Source organism: Cryptomeria japonica, chromosome 8 (genome assembly GCF_030272615.1).
Source record: "Cryptomeria japonica chromosome 8, Sugi_1.0, whole genome shotgun sequence".
NCBI lineage: Eukaryota > Viridiplantae > Streptophyta > Pinopsida > Cupressales > Cupressaceae > Cryptomeria > Cryptomeria japonica.
The window spans coordinates 410,772,579-410,793,859 of record NC_081412.1 but is presented as its reverse complement, the minus strand read 5'-3'; the positions used below and the strand labels follow the sequence as shown (position 1 = coordinate 410,793,859).

Here is a 21,281-nt window from a genome sequence, read left to right as displayed (position 1 = left end):
TTTCCATGGGCACTGTGCTTTAGCGCCCTTGCCCAAACTTGGGCACTGTTTCCACAGGAAGGAATTTTCCATGCTTAAGATTTTCCATGACAACCCTATTCTAGCGCCCTCCACCTGACTAGGGTGCCATTTTGCATTGAGGAAGGAATTTTACCATTTTCATATTTTCCATGGCTACCTTATTCCAGTGCCCATTCTCCATTCCTGGGCGCCATTCCACTACAGTCAAGGAATTCGATATTTTCCAATCTTTCCATGCCTTGATCATTTTGGCGCCATGTCCAAGACTTAGGCACTGAATTCACTTGGGCAAGGAAATTTGACGTCTCTGAATTTTCCATGGAGACCTTGTTTTCGCGCCCTACTCCATCCTTGGGCGCTATTTCCACTATATCATGGAATTTCACATTTTTTGACTTTTCCTTAAAGATTCCAATTTGGAACCATCATCAAGACCTGGGTGCCATTTTCATTTGGCCGAGGAATTTTGACCTTTTGTCCATTTTCCACACTTGGCCAATTTTGATCATTTCCAGATCAAGATGTCATTTTGAAGAATTGAAGTGATTTTCACCAAACATAATATTTTCCATGTTTTCCACTTCTAGAATGGATCCTCGTACTTAGCCATTTTTTATCTACTTAGCCTACTTTTTGACTTTCCGGATTTAGGAACGTTCATGAATACCTAGTCTTTAGTGCCTGCCTGCGAAGAACCTACCACAGCTAGACCTTCCAAAAATAGAAAGTATTTCAAAATGTTAACATCGGGGCAAAACACGATGCAGAGGGACTGACTAAAAATAGTAAGTTTGATTTTTGGCAAAATTAGACCAATTCGGGAGGCAGTGAAATCCCTAAAAAATAGGAACTTTTAAAATATAGAAATTTGTTCAGAATTCGCTCAAATTTCACTGGGAGGTTCCTCAAAGGGTCCTGATTCCAATGCAACATTTAGTTTTCAAAAACCCTAAAATCTAAGACTGAAGAAAAAACCCTAAAATTGACAAACAAACCCTACACTTAGCCAAAATTGCCCAAATGAAAAGCAGACTTGATCAGACTGACCCCCCAAACATTTGCGAAGCAGAGAGACCGAAAAGATTGTTGCGAAAAGACCCCAAAAAACCAAAACCAAAAGACCGAGAGGGCCTAAAAAGTAGGGGGTCCCCATTTGGAATGGGGTGATGTGTGATTAGGTCACAACAAGTCCAAGAATTCCTTGCTGTAAATTTGCTACACGACCAAACTACTAGTTCTACAAAATTATAATTCAAATCATTGATCATGAAGAATGAACATCATATATAGTATATAAAGAACAATGCTTATTGAGTATAGAAAAGGCCTATCACATTAGCAACCCTACCCTAACACTACCAAACTACTAGTTCTACAAAATTATAATTCAAATCATAGATCATGAAGAATGAACACCATATATAGTATATAAAGAACAATGCTTACTTAGTATAGGGAACACCTATCACATTAGCGAACCTAACCTAACAATGGAAATGCTACTTGCAAGACCAATATTGTCCATTATGACACAACTGTCCATCCAACAATTCGTACCTACCATGTGAAGCATGCTACTTAAACTGACAATTTATAAACAACCCAAGTTGGCTATAAACTAAAAAACATGCAGTTTATTAATGAGAACGTAGCATGATAATCACTTGGGATACAAAATCAGTAATAGGTTAACATATTGTCATAATTGCCTTCCAAAATATGCTAGCATAATCATCTTCCTAACACTTTTAAAATAGTAGGCTTCTTTCTTTTCAAGTTGCATAATCTTTTGCTATGGTTGTAATGAACTTGTAAAGCTTAGGGAGATTAAATTTGTCCTATCTCTTATAGTGTGCGAGTCCAAAGCTGAAAATCGTCCCACAATCAGAGCTGATGTTTCAACTACAATGTCATCTGTTCACTTGTCTTATCGAAGCTTTATCTGCTTTGCTGGTAATTCCATGTGTAGTGAGATATGAAAAAGTAATTTGAAACATAGAAAATGTGCTGCATTTCAAATTTTTTAAACAGACAGCTACACAATTGCTGATAATAATACTTACTTAAGGTGTAACTGCTCAAGATAAAAAAACCAAAAAATATAATAGAAATTTAACTCTGATCACGATACTTTTAATTGTTTTGAAAAAGGGACTGTTGCTTTTCATAAAGAAATAAATTGGATTGTACAATGGTTCGTATGAGGCAATATGCTATCCTGCGCCTTTTCTTCAGATTGATTCAACTACTTCTGTTCCTCAATTTTAATGTTCAGCAGAAATTGTAAGCAACCATGGGATATTTCATTGTAAAGAAAATATTCACTTTTTAGTATTTTATGGCCTTGATTTAAGTAAATTACTGTTTTAGGAATATACTAATATTTATTTTCCATTTTCACATGATAGGGCTGGTTTTTGTGATTCTTTGGAGCTAAAGGTGTTCTTTTGCCTTTGTTTGTAGCAATGGATGTCTCATCTGATTTAACCGAGCTTGGAAAAACTCAAGTGGCTGTTATCTGTGCTGGTGTCAAGTCAATTTTGGACATTCCAAGGACCCTTGAATACTTGGTAATTTTTAAAGATTTATCAACTTGAATGTATTTTCTCCATTGAATATGCATTTCTCTCTTTGTCCATTCATTTTTGTTTGCACAGCACTTCAAATTCTCTTTTCAGTTCCAAAGAAGCTAAAACATGAATTTGATAAACTTTGTTAACAAGACTGTTGGTATGGGCTCTCTTGTAAATTCCTTTAGTGCATGGGTCAAAAAATATAGTGTGGAAGGAAGTGAAAAAGAACATTATTGGTTATTCCTTAATTCAAATTAGTGTAGTAGTACAATTAAATAGCTGTAAGAAAATATGTAAAGAGTTTGTTATGAAAATTTAAGTCTGCCTTGAAACATCAAATTTCATGATTCAATTAATGCAGCAAAGGAATTAGGAAATGAGAACGAGTGCTAGACTGACATACCTTGTCATTCAAACCAGTTGGCAATCATTAAAAGTAAACAGTGCTCTCAATCGTCATAAAGAGAATTTAAAATTTTAAACTATTGGGGATGGTGTTTTTCTATTGATAGCTATGAAATATTCCTAAAAAGATTCAATTGATTTGGTTTATAAAATTTTTGTTTAGTTGTTCTTTTCAATAGGTTACTTTAAAATGCAATTTCCATTCTGTGGTATTTACTTTTGTCTCTTGCATTGGCTTTCACTGGCAGGAGACACAAGGGGTTGCAGTTGTAGCATATAAGACTGAGGAGTTTCCAGCATTTTTTACCCAAAAAAGTGGCTGTAAGGTTGTAAAATAAAGGGCTCTGGACTTGATTTAACCTTTGCTGATCATGTTTTTAGTTATTGGTTTTATTATTTCCAGGTGGGGGGATTCCTGCCAACAATAAGGCTTCCATTAGTAATCATAGATGATGAAGTATGAAACAATAAAAAGTTTACCTTCTATGTACATTCTATCTATTTATAAGGCAATTAAACATGAAGTAATTGACTTAGGCATGAACCCTAATAAATGGATCATCACTTTTCTCATTAGTAGTCACATTATGAATATACATAAAATCAAATTATGAATGAGGATTCAACATTCTCACATCAATCTTAAATCATATCCATATAGAGTTAAGATTTCTAAGAAATAGAAGAAATTGGCATATACATTGTAGAGATAAAATACATCCCCTAAGTAATGAAAATTAAATATGTAAGGAGACACAAAAATATATTGAAAGATATGATCAAAGAGGAAAAACGTAAAGAAATTGCCAAATTGGTCTCATTTAGCCAATAACTAGTCTAATCCCTTTCATCATATGCTCTCAGTTTGCCCATGTTTGGGACCTTGGTGATCAAAAGATGTTAATGTCGTATGTTTGATCATTGTAAAAGTTAAAAATCAGAAAAAAAAAAATTGGTTGGAGACATGACAGTGCTATCCAAGTAGTGATCTTGCTAGCTTATGTACAAGCTAACCCTTTGATGCAAAGAATCACATCAGATATGTCCTAGTGAGAAAGAAATGCTATCAGAGGAAAGAAGAGCTCAGTCTCCTCATCTTCTTAACATAGAGAGTTTTCCCATGTCGAGTTTGAGATAGAGAATATCGATATGGTAGAAAGAGAAAGGAGAATGTAAAGTCCCCAACTATATTTTTGTGTATTTCACAACAAATGTTTGAAATGAATCGGAGTGTTTGCACAATGTATTGAATGGAAAACTGATATGAATATGGTCAAGATTCTTCATAAAATGATATGCAAACTGCTGTTGTTAACATTTAATAGAATATTAGAAATATTTAGTACTAAGAGTAAGAACATTTATATGATTGCCTTATTTATTTGATTACAGAGAGATAACAGCAGGTCTGAAATAACAAATACAGCTGATAAGAATTGTTAAATATGGATAACACTAACCCATATACAAGTAAAATTTTCATATGGGCATTCTTTCAAACTTTTCTGGTGATTGCTGCAACTGTTGTTAACACTTTTCAGCCTCTGAAATCACCAAAAATAACACTACGCTCAACCCAGATTAGTAGTATGAACACTTCCTTCCCTTCCAAAATGTTGTGACCCACTTATTATGTAGTGTTTCCCGGGCGACTGGGTTTCTGGGCTTTCAAAACCCCTTCCAACAGCAGCGACTCATGAAAGAGTCTCATGCCACCTCTTAAAAAGCTCTTACCAAATGATGTGGCAGATGCATTGGTCCCAAACTCCATCAAACTCCAAGTGCCTTGTTGGTGGATCACCAACCAGCATACAAAAGAAATATGATATTAACTCCTCCAAAACTTCAAAGCAACCCTTCTAATTGTCTTTAGCATGTAATATATGGTACGACCAATATATGGGCTGCTCCTTGTGCAATAAAATGGTATACCTGATCTTATAAGGCCCGCAAATAAATGAGCATAAAATACAATCACAGATCTGGAATAAATTATTGCATAAATCTTTTCGTAGCCTACTACAACCTGTAATCTGTTGTAAGCACAAATTTGACCCTGCAAAACATCAAATTTGATAGAATGATATGGTTTATGTGATTGGTCTGCTTCAATTTTGGGATGTCATGAGGGGGTATGCTGAGTTTTATTCTTTATGGCTGAGCAGATTTTCTTTTCTGATGCCTAGGATTGAGTTTGGCAGTTGGATTGCTTCTTTGGCATTCATTGAGATGCCTTGGCAAGATATGTTTCATGGTATAGATTACAACCCTTTCAGGGATTTCAGATTTGGTTTTTATGATGTTTACTTTTGGGGGTTCCAAGATAAAGAAGTGCACTTTGGGCACGATGGTTTGAGAGTTATGATCAAAGTGGCAAAGCGTCAATATGGTGGCTCTTTTCTAGGACTGACTTGGAACCCTGGGATCATGTTGGTTTGTAGTTCAATAGTTGTTAAGGATGAGGGAGCTGGTGCTGACTTTTTGGAGTTTACTCTCATGGTTCATCAATTTGGCTTTCTTGAATTGCAATCCTTTGAGGAGTTGATTGAGTCTATGCAATATTTGATTGGTGGTTATCAAGAGGTCTCTTGTGCCGGCACTCTGTAGGACAGTGCTTTGAGAGGTTGGTGCTACAGATCTCCTAGGTTTACTTGGGACCTTGGGATCATTCTTGGTTTTAGTCTAGATCAGTTTGATGATTGTGGGGTTGTATTGGCATTGCTTTAGGACAATCTTTGGGAAGGGTGGACTATAATGTACCCATTTTTAGGTGCTCTAGCAGTGCAGTTGCGCTAACTTTTTGGGTTTGTGTCATCTTGTTCAGAGGGGTAATTTGATGTTATTAGTGAACTCATATGGTTTAGAGGAGCTATATGACACTTTTAGATGTTATTTTTGGTATCCTATTTGGGTTCCAATATTCTTGGAGGGAGGGTCTATTTTTGGTCACCTAGTTGGGCACGTTTATCATTTTTCATCATTGAGATCACTCCTATGTAGTCAGATTTCAATTCCGATGCATTTCGACCATTGTTGCTAATTGGGTGTATTATTGAGCTATATTTAATTAATTTCACTAAGATTGTCCTTTTAATTAAAAGGATTTATTGGGCACCTCAATAGAAAGTTTTAAGTGCCGAAAATGTTTAAAATGTGAATTAAATCACTTTTTGGAGTTAAAAGGCTTAATAAATTAATAAAGTAATTTTAAAAGGGAATTTTTGGAAAGTTCCCTAGAAAGCTTATACAATGGGGGATGGAGAGCTGATTTGGTATGTTAAGTTTATTATTTTTGATATTTCTTTTTGAGAAAACCTTGCATGGTTCTAGAGATTTGGACTTGGTCCATCTTAGCCTTCCTGAGGAAGAAAACCCTCTTGAAGAAGCTACAGTAGTGAAAGATCTACCTTGGCTGGTATTTCATAGTGCATTCAAGGATTGAGTTTGTTACAAGTGCGGTCGCTGTTGCATCAAAAGATCGACCTTTGACCTGTTAATGCCCAATACAACCACTAGACTTATAGAATCCACAGGAGGCAATTAAGCCATGTCACAAACTCGAGCGTTGCACTGCATAGCACAAGGAGACCAAGGGCGCACACCTTGCAACAATCCCCCCCCCCCCCCAATGCAAGCGAGGGGTTTGAACCTGTGACCAAACTCTGATACCACTTGTTACAAGTGCGGTTGTCATTGCACCAAAAGATCGACTTTCGACTTGTTAATGCCCGATAGAACCACTAGACTTATAGAATCCACAAGAGATGGTTAAGCCATGTCAAAAACCTGAGCGCTGCACTACACAACACAAGGAGACCAAGGGCGCACACCTTGCAACAGAGTTATCAAATTTGTGTGCTCTCTTTTAGAGACAAACTTTCTAGTTATTGGTTATATTGCAGATCTTTTGTGGAAAAGAAAGGGACACCATATTTGGTATTTCAATGGCAGATTTGTGGGAGAGTTTTGGTGTGAGGTTTTGGAGTGTTTGTTGGCTTCATTTGAAACATTATTCTTGGCATGGAATCCTCTTGCTCGACGTTAGGGTTTAATATTGTTTTTATGATATATGCTATGTGGAGATACATATGCTATGACAAACTTCTTCTAGAAGTGTGGAGTGTTCCCAAGATATCATATTTGTACATGGAAAGTGCCATTGTACTCTTAGCTTTACAAACTCTCCACCACTATCAAAATACCCTTCCAATAAAATGGCACTCTCTAAAAAAAGTTGGAGTTTTCAAAAATCTTGGAATGGACCAGAAAAGGAACATTATAGAGAATTCCCAATGAAGTAGAAATAATTGATTTACAACTTAGTGCTATCATACAAGGTTAACAATAGTTGACAAATTTGTTGACTCAGATGCATACATTTTAAAACATGAATACTTCTAAAACAAATTAGAATCAGAATGGTGAAGGAAGTACAACAATAATAATAATAACCACACCAAAAAGGTGGTTCCAGTTCTATAGTCAAACCTCTCCAACCCAAGTTCTTAACAAGAGAAGTAGGACCCAAGGGAAGAAAGCAATATAGACAAAATAATGGAGACAATTTTGTAGATTGCTTGTATGAGTACTATTGTCATTTTATGACACCCTTGGTCCATCAGTGAGAACCGATCAGAGATATGTTCCATGGACTAGTGCTGCCCCAGCTGATCAAGAAAAGAATCATGAAGCATGAAGTGTTGCCTTGTCCGGAGGAAGTTCCTCCCTTGGCCTTTTCTTCTTCCCCGAAACTCCGGAACCCTGAGGTTCTGAAGTTCTTTGCCTTAGCTGCTTTTATTCCTTCTCTGGAATTCCAAAACCCCGAGGTTCCGAAGTTCCCTTCCCTCATCTTTTCTCCAATTTCTCCCGAACTCCGGAACCCTGAGGGTCCGAAGCACCTTCCTTAGCTTAGCCCCTCCTCTCCTTTTGACGGAACTCCAGAACCCCGAGGTTCCGAAGTTCCTTGTCCCTTTTCTCCTTTCTCTTCGGAACTCCGCGACCCCGAGGTTCCGAAGTTCCCATCCTTCCTTTCCTTCGCCTCTTCTCTTAAGCTTCTCCTTTTTCTGGAACTCCGGAACCCCGAGGTTCTGAAGTTCCTTTGCGCAGTTCCCCGGAACTCTGGAACCCCGAGGTTCTGAAGTTCCTTTGCGCAGTTCACCGGAACTCCAGAACACCGAGGTTCCGAAGTTCCCTTCCCATGCCTTGCCCGTAACCTTGAGGTTCCGAGGTTCCCTCCTCCCCCTTCTTCCTTCTTCTCCCTGGAACATCGGAACCCCGAGATTCCGAGGTTCCTTCCCCTTTTGCCTTCTCTCTCTAGTTCCTCTGGAACTCCGAAACTCCGAGGTTCCGAAGGTCTTTCCCTTCTCTTCTTCTCTCTATCCCGGAACTCTGGAACCCCGAGGTTCTGAAGTTCTTCCCTTGTCTTCCTCACTTCGGGAATCCGAGCTTCAGAAGTCTCCGGACTTCCTTCCGACTAGTGACACTTCCAGATGGTGTGATCCACACTCAAGGCTTTTAATGCTCCGACAGCTTGGTGACTTGTGCACTTTCTGTTGTGGAGCCACAAGGGTGCATTAAGTGTTTTTGGTAGGATTTCCATCAATGAAGGTACGGGGCCATGCTGGGTGACTTATGTCATGTCTGACTTTGGAAGGTTAACCAATCTATCCTTCTCCCCTCTTAACACTTAGAAAATTCCACCCTCCACATGTGCGTCTGGGTCACTCATGCAATTGAAGCTTGTGCATCTCGTAGGCTTTTTAGTTGATTCTTTGTGCCATTTCAGATGGGGAGAGGAGCTATCTCTTCTTGGTGCATCACCTCCTTTTATTTCAAGCAATTCTCTCTTCCCTTTACCTCTGTAAATTGTTAGGATAGGCTTACGAGTTAGTTTTGAAGTGTTGAGTTGGTTCAACACCTGCACCTGGAGTGAGAAGGAAGTCGGCCTTCTCCAGAGATTCAAGCCCCTCGCGCAAGGTCCCACACTTCGGGGTTGTTTCCATGTTTCACAAGGTTGCTGAGTTGATAGCTTAGCAAGGGTGCAAGCTTTTGTGATAACAGTTTGTGGCACGCCCGGTGGGACTTCATTCAATTCACATGCTAAGGATTTATTGCTAATTCTTAGTGTTTTAGCCTTTAGAGGCAGTCATCTTCAAGCACTTGGCGACTCTGCTCACAAGACCGGTCTCTTGCACGTGATTTGTTCCTCACTCTGAAACCCCGAGCCCCTGAGGTTCCGGAGTCGGTGAAGCCATCTTACCCCGGAACCCCCAAGTTCCGAGGTGCTTAGGCCCAGAAGCTCAGAACCCCCAGGTTCCGAACTCCCAAACTTCCTCACTCCAGACATCCGAGCTCCCAAGGTGTCGAAGTGGTCATACTCCGCAACTCTGGACCTCCGAACTTCCGAGGGCGGTTGCAGATTTCATTCCCAGAATTCATACAAGGGTGTCTTCTTGAGGCAGTTTTCAATTCCAAGAGCTCCCATCTGCAAGCTCTAGAAGGAGGAGAGGCAAATCTTCATTCTCACTAGTCAGGGGTGTCAAGGTTGTAAACACTCCATCTCCCAAGTCTCATTCTACTCCTCCATTCACAAGACCATTGCTATCAAGGGCTCCCACCACTCATATCAACAGACCATTGTTTCACGTGGCAAGAAATCAAGTCTTTGTTACCTTCAATGGGGGGAGTCCCCTTATTTTGACTCAATGGAATGACATACTGTTGACGTGTATTTTGTACACCATCATACACAGAATAAAATACCTAAGGGTATCTTATCCTCTCTTGAATAAAGCCTCTAACTGCTGAAGATTCGCATGAAGGATCAGTTAGGATGACTCCAAGGTTCCTTTTGGTAGGGTCTCTACATGTGGACAAGCTCCAGTGGTATGATGTGATTTGCTGGAATCACAAGGGGACTTACATTGAACTTCCGATCTGCTTTGCTGGAACACAGGCTCTGACTAACTTGGATTTGAAAAAATGAAAAAGGAAGGGCGAAGAGAGGATCTAATCCTAATACTAAGAATGTAGGAGCAATGATTGATCTTTGACAAAACTCTAACTAGGTCTTGTTTTGACATCAATGGAACATCTACACAAGACTAGTGCGATCTTCTATGGGAAGCTTTATGATGTTCAAATCATCACCGCAGGCATAGATACCATCCAAGTTGATGCATATCAATGAAGAGGCAACAAATTGAAATTGAGCTTAGGCTGAATGATTCCAGTTGACTACACAAGGCAAGTCTGCAATCAACAAACTGCTAGTAGTATGGATGTACGAATTCCACCATCAATCAATCACATTTCCTCCATTCATCTAATCATCTACCATCTAAGATTGAAGACTCAACAAGAAACCATGCAAATTGCAAGAAAAACGACATATTTCACCATTACTTCAATGAAAATGGAGTTTGTTTACAATCAATGGCAACAATTTCTTGCCTTGTCCTCCTATTCTACTCTAATTGCTATTCTATCAACTATATTCTAACTCTTCCAACTATTTACAACTCTCTCTAATCATTTACAAATGAAATGTCTGGGCTTATATAGTGCCCACAATACAATTTGATGGCTTAGATCAATTCAAGATCAATGGCCAAGATTTTACAATGAAAAACCCTAATTAGGGTTTGTTACAATCATTACATAACATTTAATGCTTGACCAATGATAAAATTGTATTGCTTGGACACATGTCCCTTCTAAAAAAATCGACCAATGGATAGCCGGGGTAGGTACATCGGAGTTTGTGCCACCTTCCATGAGTTAAGTACATTGAATCTGGACATGCTGAGATGGACCTCACTGATTGGAGACGTGATGACTAGGATGCCACCTCATCTGACACTTGTAACTTTGGTAAATATTCAACTTGATGTTGTTGAGAAGCTTGCTTTAATTAATTCATCTGGAATTATTTGCTTCTTCAACGAGCCCTTGTTCTAACTCCTTGCGTCATTGATGTGCAGGAAGATGATGTACCTCGCCTTGGAACGCTGGATTGAAAGAGGTCGCCCATGTCTTGGCTTGATCGTCCTGGCGAAGACCGTCCTGGCGAAGACCGTCCTTGATCCAGCTTGATTTTTCTTGATGAGATCTCCATTTGATGCCTACACAACATTTCAAAATTAGTAACATGATTTTGCAATACATAACATAAATTAGAGAGCAAATTTTAGGAAACTTAATGATAAGTCCTTTATTAATCATTTCCTAAAAAAGACGATTGAGCTAAGGAAAAACAAAATTTCAAAATTAAGGCAATGACAATCAAAATTCGAAATTAAAACAAGAGATCTTGCCATACCTTACTTGAGAGCTTAACTCTAAAATGCAAAATGAATAAAATCGCCTAGGCAAAATTTGAAATAAGATGGTCTTGATGTGATCTTCAAAAGAACGTTCCTCTTATCAACTTCGCCACCCTTCAAGTCTTGGACGTGATCTCCTCTTCAAGTTAGCAATTTCGCCATCTTTTGGATTTCAACGTGATCTTCAATTGCACCTTTGACGTGGTCCTAAATGGATCTCCAAGTTCACCCTTGACAAATCGCTCCACTGAAATCTCCAAAATATCGCACCACTCTAGATAATATTAGCGCCACCTTTGGTTTGAAATTCGCACTCCATACTTGAAATACTTCGCACTTCCTTCCTTCTCCTCAAGATCGCATTTGAATGATAAAATGGTGATGTGAAAATGAAGATTCTCACCCTCCCTTTATAGCGCTCACCTCATACTTACCTTAAGGCCGACTTTGTGAAAATAAAGCAAATTAAACGATTTTTTTAAATAAATAACAAGGCCGACTTTTATAAACCAATAAAATACCAAGCGCTCCTTTTGATTTTCTATTAATTAATAAATAATTAATTAAATGCCTTTGTCATTTCAATTAACAAATTCGATTTTTTACAAGGCAAAATAATTTAATTAATATCAAGCGCAATATTTAAATGCCATTTAATTGAATTTTCAAAACTTATCGAATTTTAGCATTTAAATAAATTCAAAGATGTTTGTTTAGCGCCCAAAAATGAAAAAGTGGGAAGATACGTACCTCATCGCCCTGGTCCCTGACTGGGGGACAGGAGCGATCCATCAATTTGATCATAATTCTTGCATTTTTTACGTCCAAGGTCTTCATTTCTACGTTGAATTTGCCATTTTCCTTGGGATCTTCGAACTTGATTGACTTATCCTTGCGATTGAATGTCCTTTTGTAGTGATATCGCCCTGGTCCCTTGAAGAGGGACAGGAGCGATCCATGTCTTTCTTCATAATCTTAACAACTTTGAACTTCAATCTTCATTGTGGGGACAAACAACGTTATTCCTTCATTCCTTTCTCATTTCACTTGAATTTTACAAGGCGCTTTGATGTTTAGAAGATCATCGCCCTGGTCCCTTGGAGAGGGACAGGAGCGATCCTTGTGTCCTAGCTCAAATTTGCAAACTTTTGATCTTCGTTCTTCGTTCATTGCCTTCCAAAGGACGTCCTCGATCTTGCCCACCCTTGCATTGTCTTGATTTTGTCGGAACATGAGTGTTTTAGTAAAAATCGCCTTGGTCCATGTCCAAAGGACAGGAGCGATATAGCCTCTTGGTACAAATTGGTGATCGTTTGACGTTTGAAGCCTTTGGTATATCACCTTCGAAGGACGCCTTAGACCTTTTATCACCTTGCAAAACATTGACTCAACGTGATTTTTTGTATGAATTAGCCAATATATTCAACATCGCTCTGGTCCCTTCCTGAGGGACAGGAGCGAATTTCAAGATTTTGAGCTTGTCTTTGCCCTTTTCAACTTGCCATTGTCTTCATTGGGTAAAACGTGGTCCCTTGATCCTCCTCAATCACTTGATGCGTGATAAACTTTCAAAATTTAGAGCCTTTATACAAATTTCGCTCTGGTCCCTTCCTGAGGGACAGGAGCGAACTGGGAGTCTTAGTGCAAATCTTTCAATGTGACGACCTTTGTAACTTGTTGCTTGATGGAAATGCCTTGAGACGTCCTTGCCACCTTGTTCTTCGCCTTGGAGTGGTTTTGAACTTGAAGAAAAGGCAACATACTTATTGTATCGCCCTGGTCCCTTGGAGAGGGACAGGAGCGATTTTGCTCTTGTGGGCCTCATTTCACTTCATCACCTTCAAAAATTATATTCAACGGATTCGCAATGCCTCCTTTCATTCAATCATGCCTTGAGATCGGTTGAAATTCGGTGAGAAAATCATTTACAACAAAAATCGCTCTGGTCCCTTCCTGAGGGACAGGAGCGAACTTAAGCATTTTGGTCCTTTGTTGACGTTTGATAATCTTCAATTTGTCTTCAACGGGTTCGATTGACCTCCTTTCTTGCCTTCGAACATAAAATTTGCTTGATCTTTGCCCAGATCGTACCTTATGAAGAATTTCGCTCTGGTCCCTTGGTGAGGGACAGGAGCGAATTTGACCCTCTAGGCAAAAACTTCATCATTTCATTGTTCTTGATCAAGTCTGGATGTTCCATCATGCTCATTTCGTCCTTCACCATGCCTTTGATGTCTCGATTCGTCCAAACAAGGTCAGGAATGGCTCAACTAAGCATTTTCGCTCTGGACCCTTGGTGAGGGACACGAGCGATTCGCCTTGGTCCCTTGGAGAGGGACAGGAGCGCTTTTCGCTCTGGACCCTCGGAGAAGGACACGAGCGAAATTTGACTTTTCGCACTCTCGATCAGGACAATTTTAATGGAATATAACATTTAAGTATAAGTGACATTTCCTTCTATGTTTCTTCTTTCTTATACTTTAAGTTATATTCCATATATACTTTCAGGATGTTTGAGAGTGGTTTCAGACCTCCAGGAGTTATATTGCAAAATCTAGTTTTTGGAGGTTTTTCAGTTTCCAGACTTAGTCAAATTTCAGGATCAGGACATTCCAGACTTAGCCAAATTTCAGGATCAGGACCTCACTCAAGCCGGACTTGCTACCCTGTTGATCTCCCCGACAGCACTTCAAGTTATATTCATTTGATAAAATGTACCTCTTTGGACCTTCTCACATCGTCAAGACGTTAAAATCTTGCAAGGACAAAGCAAAATTGGATTTGTAGCTCCGGTCCTTCATTGAGGGACAGGAGCGATTTAGGCAATTAGCACTGTTATGGACGTCCCAAAAATCTTCAATTTATATTCAACGCATTTATCTCATGTTTTTCCTTGTTTTTGAACGTAAACTTGCCTTGACCTTTGTCTGGATTTTGCATAATGAAGGAAATCGCTCTGGTCCCTGGGAGAGGGACGAGAGCTACAAGGTACCTCGCCCTGGTCCCTTGGAGAGGGACAGGAGCGATTTGGTCAATATAGGTCATTCTCCTTCGTTTTTGCATCTCAAATTATATTCATTTGGCAAAGCATCTTCCTTTGGACGTCCTCAAATCATTAAGTCATCAAAATCTTGCAAGGACAAGGCGAAATTGAATTTGTAGCTCCGGTCCTTCACTGAGGGACAGGAGCGATCTTTCCCCTGGAGGCATTTCTGTGCTCATGAAAATCTTCAATTTATATTCAATGGAAAGATCTCGCCTTTCTCCATCACTTCCAATTCGTAATTCATCTTGACCCTGCAGGAATAGTAAAATATTTGAAAACGAGCTCCCGTCCTTCACTAAGGGACAGGAGCGATTTTGCTCCTACAGGCCAAAATAACATGATTTTACACATTTTAACACTTCACAAGGCGAAAACAAATCATTTGAGATGCCTAGGATCAAAAATCAAAAATGTCAAAATTTGGTCAAAAATATTCAATTGGACAAAAATTCACATTTCATCTTCAACACTTAGACAAATTTAAGCTCTGCATTCAAAATTCCAATTGAAAATAGACCATTTTGGCGAATTCATTGCATTCAAAATTTGCATCCTCAAAAGCTCTCAAAAACAACTGGATTTTGGCCTGAAAAGACAAAATTTAAAACCCTAAGGCTTGGCCCTAAATCCAGACAACTAACTGACTAACAAAACCCTAAAAAAGCAAAGCGAAAACGAACAAAACGAAAAAAAAACAAACATGGGTCCCCATTTGCAATGGGGCGATGTGTGAAAACGTCACAACACATACCAGTGGCTGTGTTGAAGAGTATACCATACTTCACTGGTGAAACAGCTACTACGCCCATTGAGCACATTCAAGACATTGCAAACATCTGCTCCGTCCACAATATCACTCAGGATGATGTTGTTGTTAGACTCTTAGCCACATCTTTGAAAGGCAAAGCTTTGCAGTGGTATAGAGGGTTGTCGTCTAGTTCCATTCACAATTGGGACGAATTGGGGGAGAGCTTGTGCAACCATTTCGAAGACAAAAGTGATCACCTATCACTTGTAGAGCAGTTAACTACAATCAAGAGGGCACCCCACAAGTTCATGGGAGACTTCAACTTCAGATTCCATAAGACATGGAATAGGATTCCTGCTCTAGTGAAGCCATCTCCAAATCATGCCTTCTTGTATTATCTTAGAGCTCTCAATAGCGATATAGCTGTCATGGTACAATCGATGGGTGGAGCCTCTCTACCGGATGCATATGACATAACCATAAGAGAAGAAAATTGTTTGATTCAAGCTGGGAAGATAGCTCCAAGGCCTCCAATGCCTCTCTTCCCAGAAGCTCCTACTCAACAACCCACCATGGCTCCTATCCCCATGGCTCTCATAGGACAATCATCCACGCCCTTTACATCCTCCAATGAGCTCCATGAGGTCAAGACTCTACTACAAAACTTTAGCAATGAATTGGTGGCACTAAAAAGACAACAAACTCAGTATAGTAGACCTTACCAAGCACAAAATCAAAATTATCAGCAAAATAGGCCACCCTTTCAAGGGCAAAACCAATGGAGCAATGCTAGGCCCTTGAATAGTGTGAACCCCACAACCGCAAGCAGCTCAAAGGCAATAGTTCCAATGCAAAATAACCTCGCCCAAGAGCAAGATTGGTGTCAACCATGCAATCAATCACACAACCAAGGTATATGCCAAAGTGGAGGGTTTGTCCAAACTTTAGTAGTGCAAGATGAGCCGACCACTTCTGGCCAGCAATATGACCCAAATCAGCTTAGTGTTGGCACTTAGGCTCACTTACAAGGGGATTCCACCTTTGTCAATTGGCAGGAGGCAGAATTCTGTGGTTTGAACCAAACAAATGGTGAGTCCATGCTGCAGTATGCGAGGTCAAACAAGAGAGCCATGGAGGCTGCCTCACTTTCAACATCAACCCAAGCTCCAACACCCAATGTAGCCATCCATGATACAAGACAAAGTACCATGCAAGGGAGTAAGAGGCAAGAGGAGGCCCAAGTCGTCCAAAGAACAAAGGCAGACCTTGTAGCTTCAAAGGGGTCTCTAAAGTCAAATGTTGTTCCTTTCAACATAGTTGATCAGATGAAGAAGGCCAGCCTCAACATCACTATGTGGGAGGCCCTTTCAATCCCATCTCAAAGGGATTTGCTTAAGGAGGCACTGAAGGATGTCAATCAGTCAAGTAATTAGACAACAGTCAACGAAAAGGCAATCTCCACCAGTTTGGTGCAACCCAAGGAGGAGGAAGATTTAAGCAAGATCAGCAAACCTTCCCCCTTCTATCTCTCCTTGATCATAGGAGATAACTTGGTTCGCAACTGCATGATAGATTTAGGAGCTAGTAGCTCAGTCATGCCTAAGAAGGTAGCCGATCTTCTTGGCATAGAATATGAACCCGTGACCAAAGGGGTGGTCCAATTAGATGGCACTTCTATTAAGATAGTAGGGGTGGTAAAAAATTTGAAGTTCACCTTGCATGCATGCCCTGGTTGCACTATCTTGCAAGACGTATCGATCATCGACCTCGTCTTCTGACTGGTCCCATATGCTATTTCGAACAAGGTATGGTACCAAGGTCACCATAAGGGCAGAACCCATTGCCCAAAACCACATTGAGCCCTACACCCCTAGCCCTATAAACATGAATTGCACTTTGCATGAAGAGGGGGAGGAGTGTGTTGTCCGTGAGCCTGTCACCCTCTTGCAAGAGGTTCCTGATTGCTTGCTAGACGAATGGGCCAATGCTTTTCAATTTGATCCATTAGTTGAGACTGACGAAACTGGACTTGGCACCTATTGTATCCATGAAGAGGATACTTCTATCCCTAACCTCATCAAGACACATAGAGACTTAGAGGGGTTATGAAACATGTTTTTTGATGGTTCAAGAAACAAGAATGGTGCAGGTGCCGGGGTAATGCTTGTTTCTTCTCCTTTAGGCTTCAATTTGGTTGCACTAACAATGTCGCTGAGTATGAAGCCTTGATCTAGGGTCTCCAACTTGCACAAAGCAGAAAGATCAGATCTCTGCAAGTATTTGGAGATAGTGAGTTGGTTGTAAACACATTCGAGCCCAAAGTGTAGCAAAAAACAACCTACTCAAATCATACAAACACAGGGTTTGGGATTTGATTGAAGGATTTGAAGCCTTCAATATCCAGAGCATTCCTAGGGGTCAGAACAAGCATGCTGATAGGATTGCAGCGGTTGGTGCTTAGTTCAACATACCAACGCATGTTGCAAGTGAGAAGGAGCAACACATCAGGCTTGTTGTGAGGCCTTCTGTCCTAGACAATCAGGTGAATTGGCAAGTGTTTGAAAGCAATCAGCAGATTGTCAACTTCTTGCAAAATGAAGCAGAATTTTCTGCTAAAAATCAGTCTAAGTTGCAGGACCAGTATGGAGATCAAATCATGCGGCTCAACTCCAACAAGTTGCCTAAAGGTCTAGTTACCTTGGAAGGCATTTTCAACTCGGATGATCAGTTGAAGAAAAAAATGAACTTGGCTGCAAAGAGGGGTGATTACAAGCCAGTTGTTGTTGCTGAGGGTAGGTCCTGGAACTTGGGCAAGGTGTGTTCCTCAACCGAGCAAGAGGCCTTTGTTGAGCTTTGTCAAAACTATGATGACATAGTTGCTTGGACCTATGAAGACTTGAAGGGTTTTGACCCTAGCTTAGCCCAGCATACCATAGAGCTAGACATGCAAAGCCCGTTAGACAAAAGCAAAGGCCAATAAACCCCAAAATTGAACCACTAATGAGGAAGGAGTTGACCAAGCTCATAGAAGCCCATATCATCTTTCTTATCAAGCACTCCTCCTGGGTGGCCAACCTTGTCCCTGTAAGGAAGAAGAATGGGGAAATCAGGCTATGTGTAGACTTTAGGGATCTCAATAGAGCCTCCCTTAAGGATCATTATCCCCTTCCCTCTATGGAGCAGATTCTCCAAAAGGTCAGTGGCTCAGAAAGATTTTCGTTCTTGGATGGGTATTCAGGCTACAATCAGATCTTGGTCCAAGAATCAGACCAATACAAGACTGCATTTACTACTAAGTGGGGTACCTATGCTTATTGTAAAATGCCCTTTGGGCTAACCAATGTAGTGCCACGTTCCAAAGAGCAATGGACATGGCTTTCAATGGTGTATTAGCAAAGTTTGTGCTTGTATACCTTGATGACATAACTGTTTATTCGAAGCATACAACTGACCATCTTGGTCATCTTGAGCAAGTGTTCATGAAATGCAGGGAGTATGGTGTGTCCTTGAACCCTAGCAAGTGTGTGTTTGCTACTGATCAAGGAAGATTGCTAGGACACATCGTATCCAAGGAGGGTTTGACCATTGATCCAGAACGAGTGGAGGCTATTCTTTCTCTTCCACTCCCCAGTCACAAGAAAGGATTGCAAAGTTTCCTTGGTAGGATCAACTTTGTGAGGAGGTTCATTCCCAACCTTGCCACCATGGTAAAACCCCTCACTTCCATGTTGAAGAAAAACTTGGCTTTTAGTTGGACCAAGGAGGGAAGGGCCGGTTTCGAAGAAATCAAACAAGCAATTGCTCAAGCCCCTAGCCTTGTCAATCCTAATTATGAAAAGGATTTTATCCTCAATACCTTCAGAGGAGAATCCAACATTTCAGTTGTCCTAACACGGCTGAACAATGACAAGTTGGAGCAACCTATTGCTTTCTTTAGTGAATGGCTAAAGGACTACGAGCTTAAGTATAGCTATGTAGAAAAGCAAGTCCTCACTGTTGTAAGGGCATTAAAAAAGTTGAGACACATGTTGTCCAACAACAGGATCCAACTCTTAGTTCCCCATGCAAGTGTCAAAGATTTCCTTCTAAACAAGGACATCAGTGAGAAGAGGGCTAGGTGGATAACCAAGGTCATGGAGTATGACATCAACATCAAGATCACCAAGCTTGTAAGAGGCAGGGGCCTATGTGAGCAGCTTGTCTCATCTTTTGAGACTACTTCAGAGGTCACCCTTGTGTTACAAGAAGATCAACCAACTGACAACAACACTTAGTTCAGTTGGGTAAGTGACATGACCACCTTCTTAATGGAAGGTAGATACCCCCAAGGTCTGGACCGGACCAAAAGAAGACACTTCAGGTTACAGTCCATTTCCTATACCCTAGTGAATGGCACTCTTTTTTGAAAAGACTCCAATGGAGTCTTACTAAGATGCATCGAGCAAAACCAAGTCAGCAGACTGTTAGAGGAATTTTATGATGGCTCTTCAGGGGGCCACTTCTCTGCAAGGACTATGACTATCAAAATAATGAGGACTGGTTATTACTAGCCATCCTTATTTAGTGACTCACATAGATGGGTGAAGAATTGCAAGAAATGTGCTCTCTTCTCTAGGAAGTAAAGACTAGCTGCCCTACCTCTTCATCCCATCCAAGTAGATCAACCATTCGCCCAATGGGGTTTAGACTTCATTGGCATGATAAACCCACCTTCTAGTGCTAGCCATAAGTGGATCTTGGCCGCAATAGATTACTTCACTAGGTGGACAGAGGCAGTTGCATTGAGGGATGCCACTGAGGCCTCAATGTTGGAATTCCTTGAGGGAATTGTGACAAGATTCGGTGTCCCCTCCACCATCATATCAGACAATGCCAGGGCATTTGTTGGAACCCAAATCAGTTCTTGGGCAGTTAAGCATGGTGTATACTTGAAGACATCATCTAACTATTACCGTCAGGGTAACGGCTTAGCTGAATCTTCCAACAAGAACCTCATCAAGATAATTAAAAGAACAATTGAAGACAATCAAAGGGCATGGCATATTAAGTTGAAGACAGCCTTATGGGCTGACCAGATCACACCCAAGAGGGCAATCGGTAACTCCCCTTCATGCTAGTATATGGGAAGGAAGCAAGACTCCCAACTTCCCTAGAGTTACCCTCTCTTGAACTAGCACATCAGCTGGAATTGATAGAAAATGATGCCATGACAGTAAGGCTAGCAGAGCTGATGGAGCTAGAGGAGGTTAGAAATTGGGCTATGCATACACTTGAGACTCATCAAAGACTGGTCAAGAAAGTTTTTGACAAAAAGGCGACTAATAGGGTCTTCAAAGAAGGAGATCTAGTTCTCAAGTGGGATGCAGACAGAGCCAAAGCTGGGCGACACTCCAAGTTTGATGCTATCTGGAGTGGCCCATATGTCATCACTAGTTGCAAGGAGGCCAATGCATTTGATCTCTCCAGGCTTGATGGCGAAGTTTTTCCAATCCCAGTGAATGGGATTCATCTCAATCCCTGCTCTCGAAGAGGGTGTTGATGAGTATGTAAATATTAGATTTGAAGTTGTTTTGCTTTCATAAGTGCTTATGCACATGCCACATTCTCCTTAAGAGGGTGTATGCTCTAGTTTTCAGTTTTCCTCCAAGTGATGGCACATGCATGTTTTGGGTCTTTTCAATGACTCAATGCCCAATGGATTGCTCAAGGCTTCTGGACTTCATACTTAGTGGGCAAGCATCCCGCAGAAATCGCCAAAAATGTTGTCATTTTATGACACCCTTGGTCCATCAGTGAGAACCTATCAGAGATATGTTCCATAGACCAGCGCTGCCCCATCTGATCAAGGAGAGAAGAATCATGAAGCGTGAAGTGTTTCCTTGTCTGGAGGAAGTTCCTCCCTTGGCCTTTTCTTCTTCCCCGGAACTCCGGAACCCCGAAGTTCCGAAGTTCTTTGCCTTAGCTAGTTTCTTTCCTTCTCCGAAACTCCGAAACCCCGAGGTTCCGAAGTTCCCTTCCTTCTCTCATCTTTTCTCCAGTTTCTCTGGAACTCCGGAACCTCGAGGGTCCAAAGTTCCTTCCCTAGCTTAGCCCCTCCTCTCCTTAGCCTTTCTCTCCTTTTTCCCAAAACTCCGAAACCCCAAGGTTCCAAAGTTCCTTGTCCC

The 21,281-nt window shown here is 40.7% G+C and overlaps 1 protein-coding gene across 1 annotated transcript in view; it reads left to right on the top strand.

Moving 5' to 3' along the window:
* Positions 1 to 21,281, top strand: part of LOC131028568 (pseudouridine-5'-phosphate glycosidase) — a 268,645-nt gene that overhangs the window by 205,737 nt on the left and 41,627 nt on the right. Inside the window, exons 7-8 of the mRNA XM_057958873.2 lie at positions 2,485 to 2,591; positions 3,248 to 3,325. Of these exons, the coding sequence (XP_057814856.1) occupies positions 2,485 to 2,591; positions 3,248 to 3,325 (185 nt within the window). The remainder of the gene's footprint in view (positions 1 to 2,484; positions 2,592 to 3,247; positions 3,326 to 21,281) is intronic.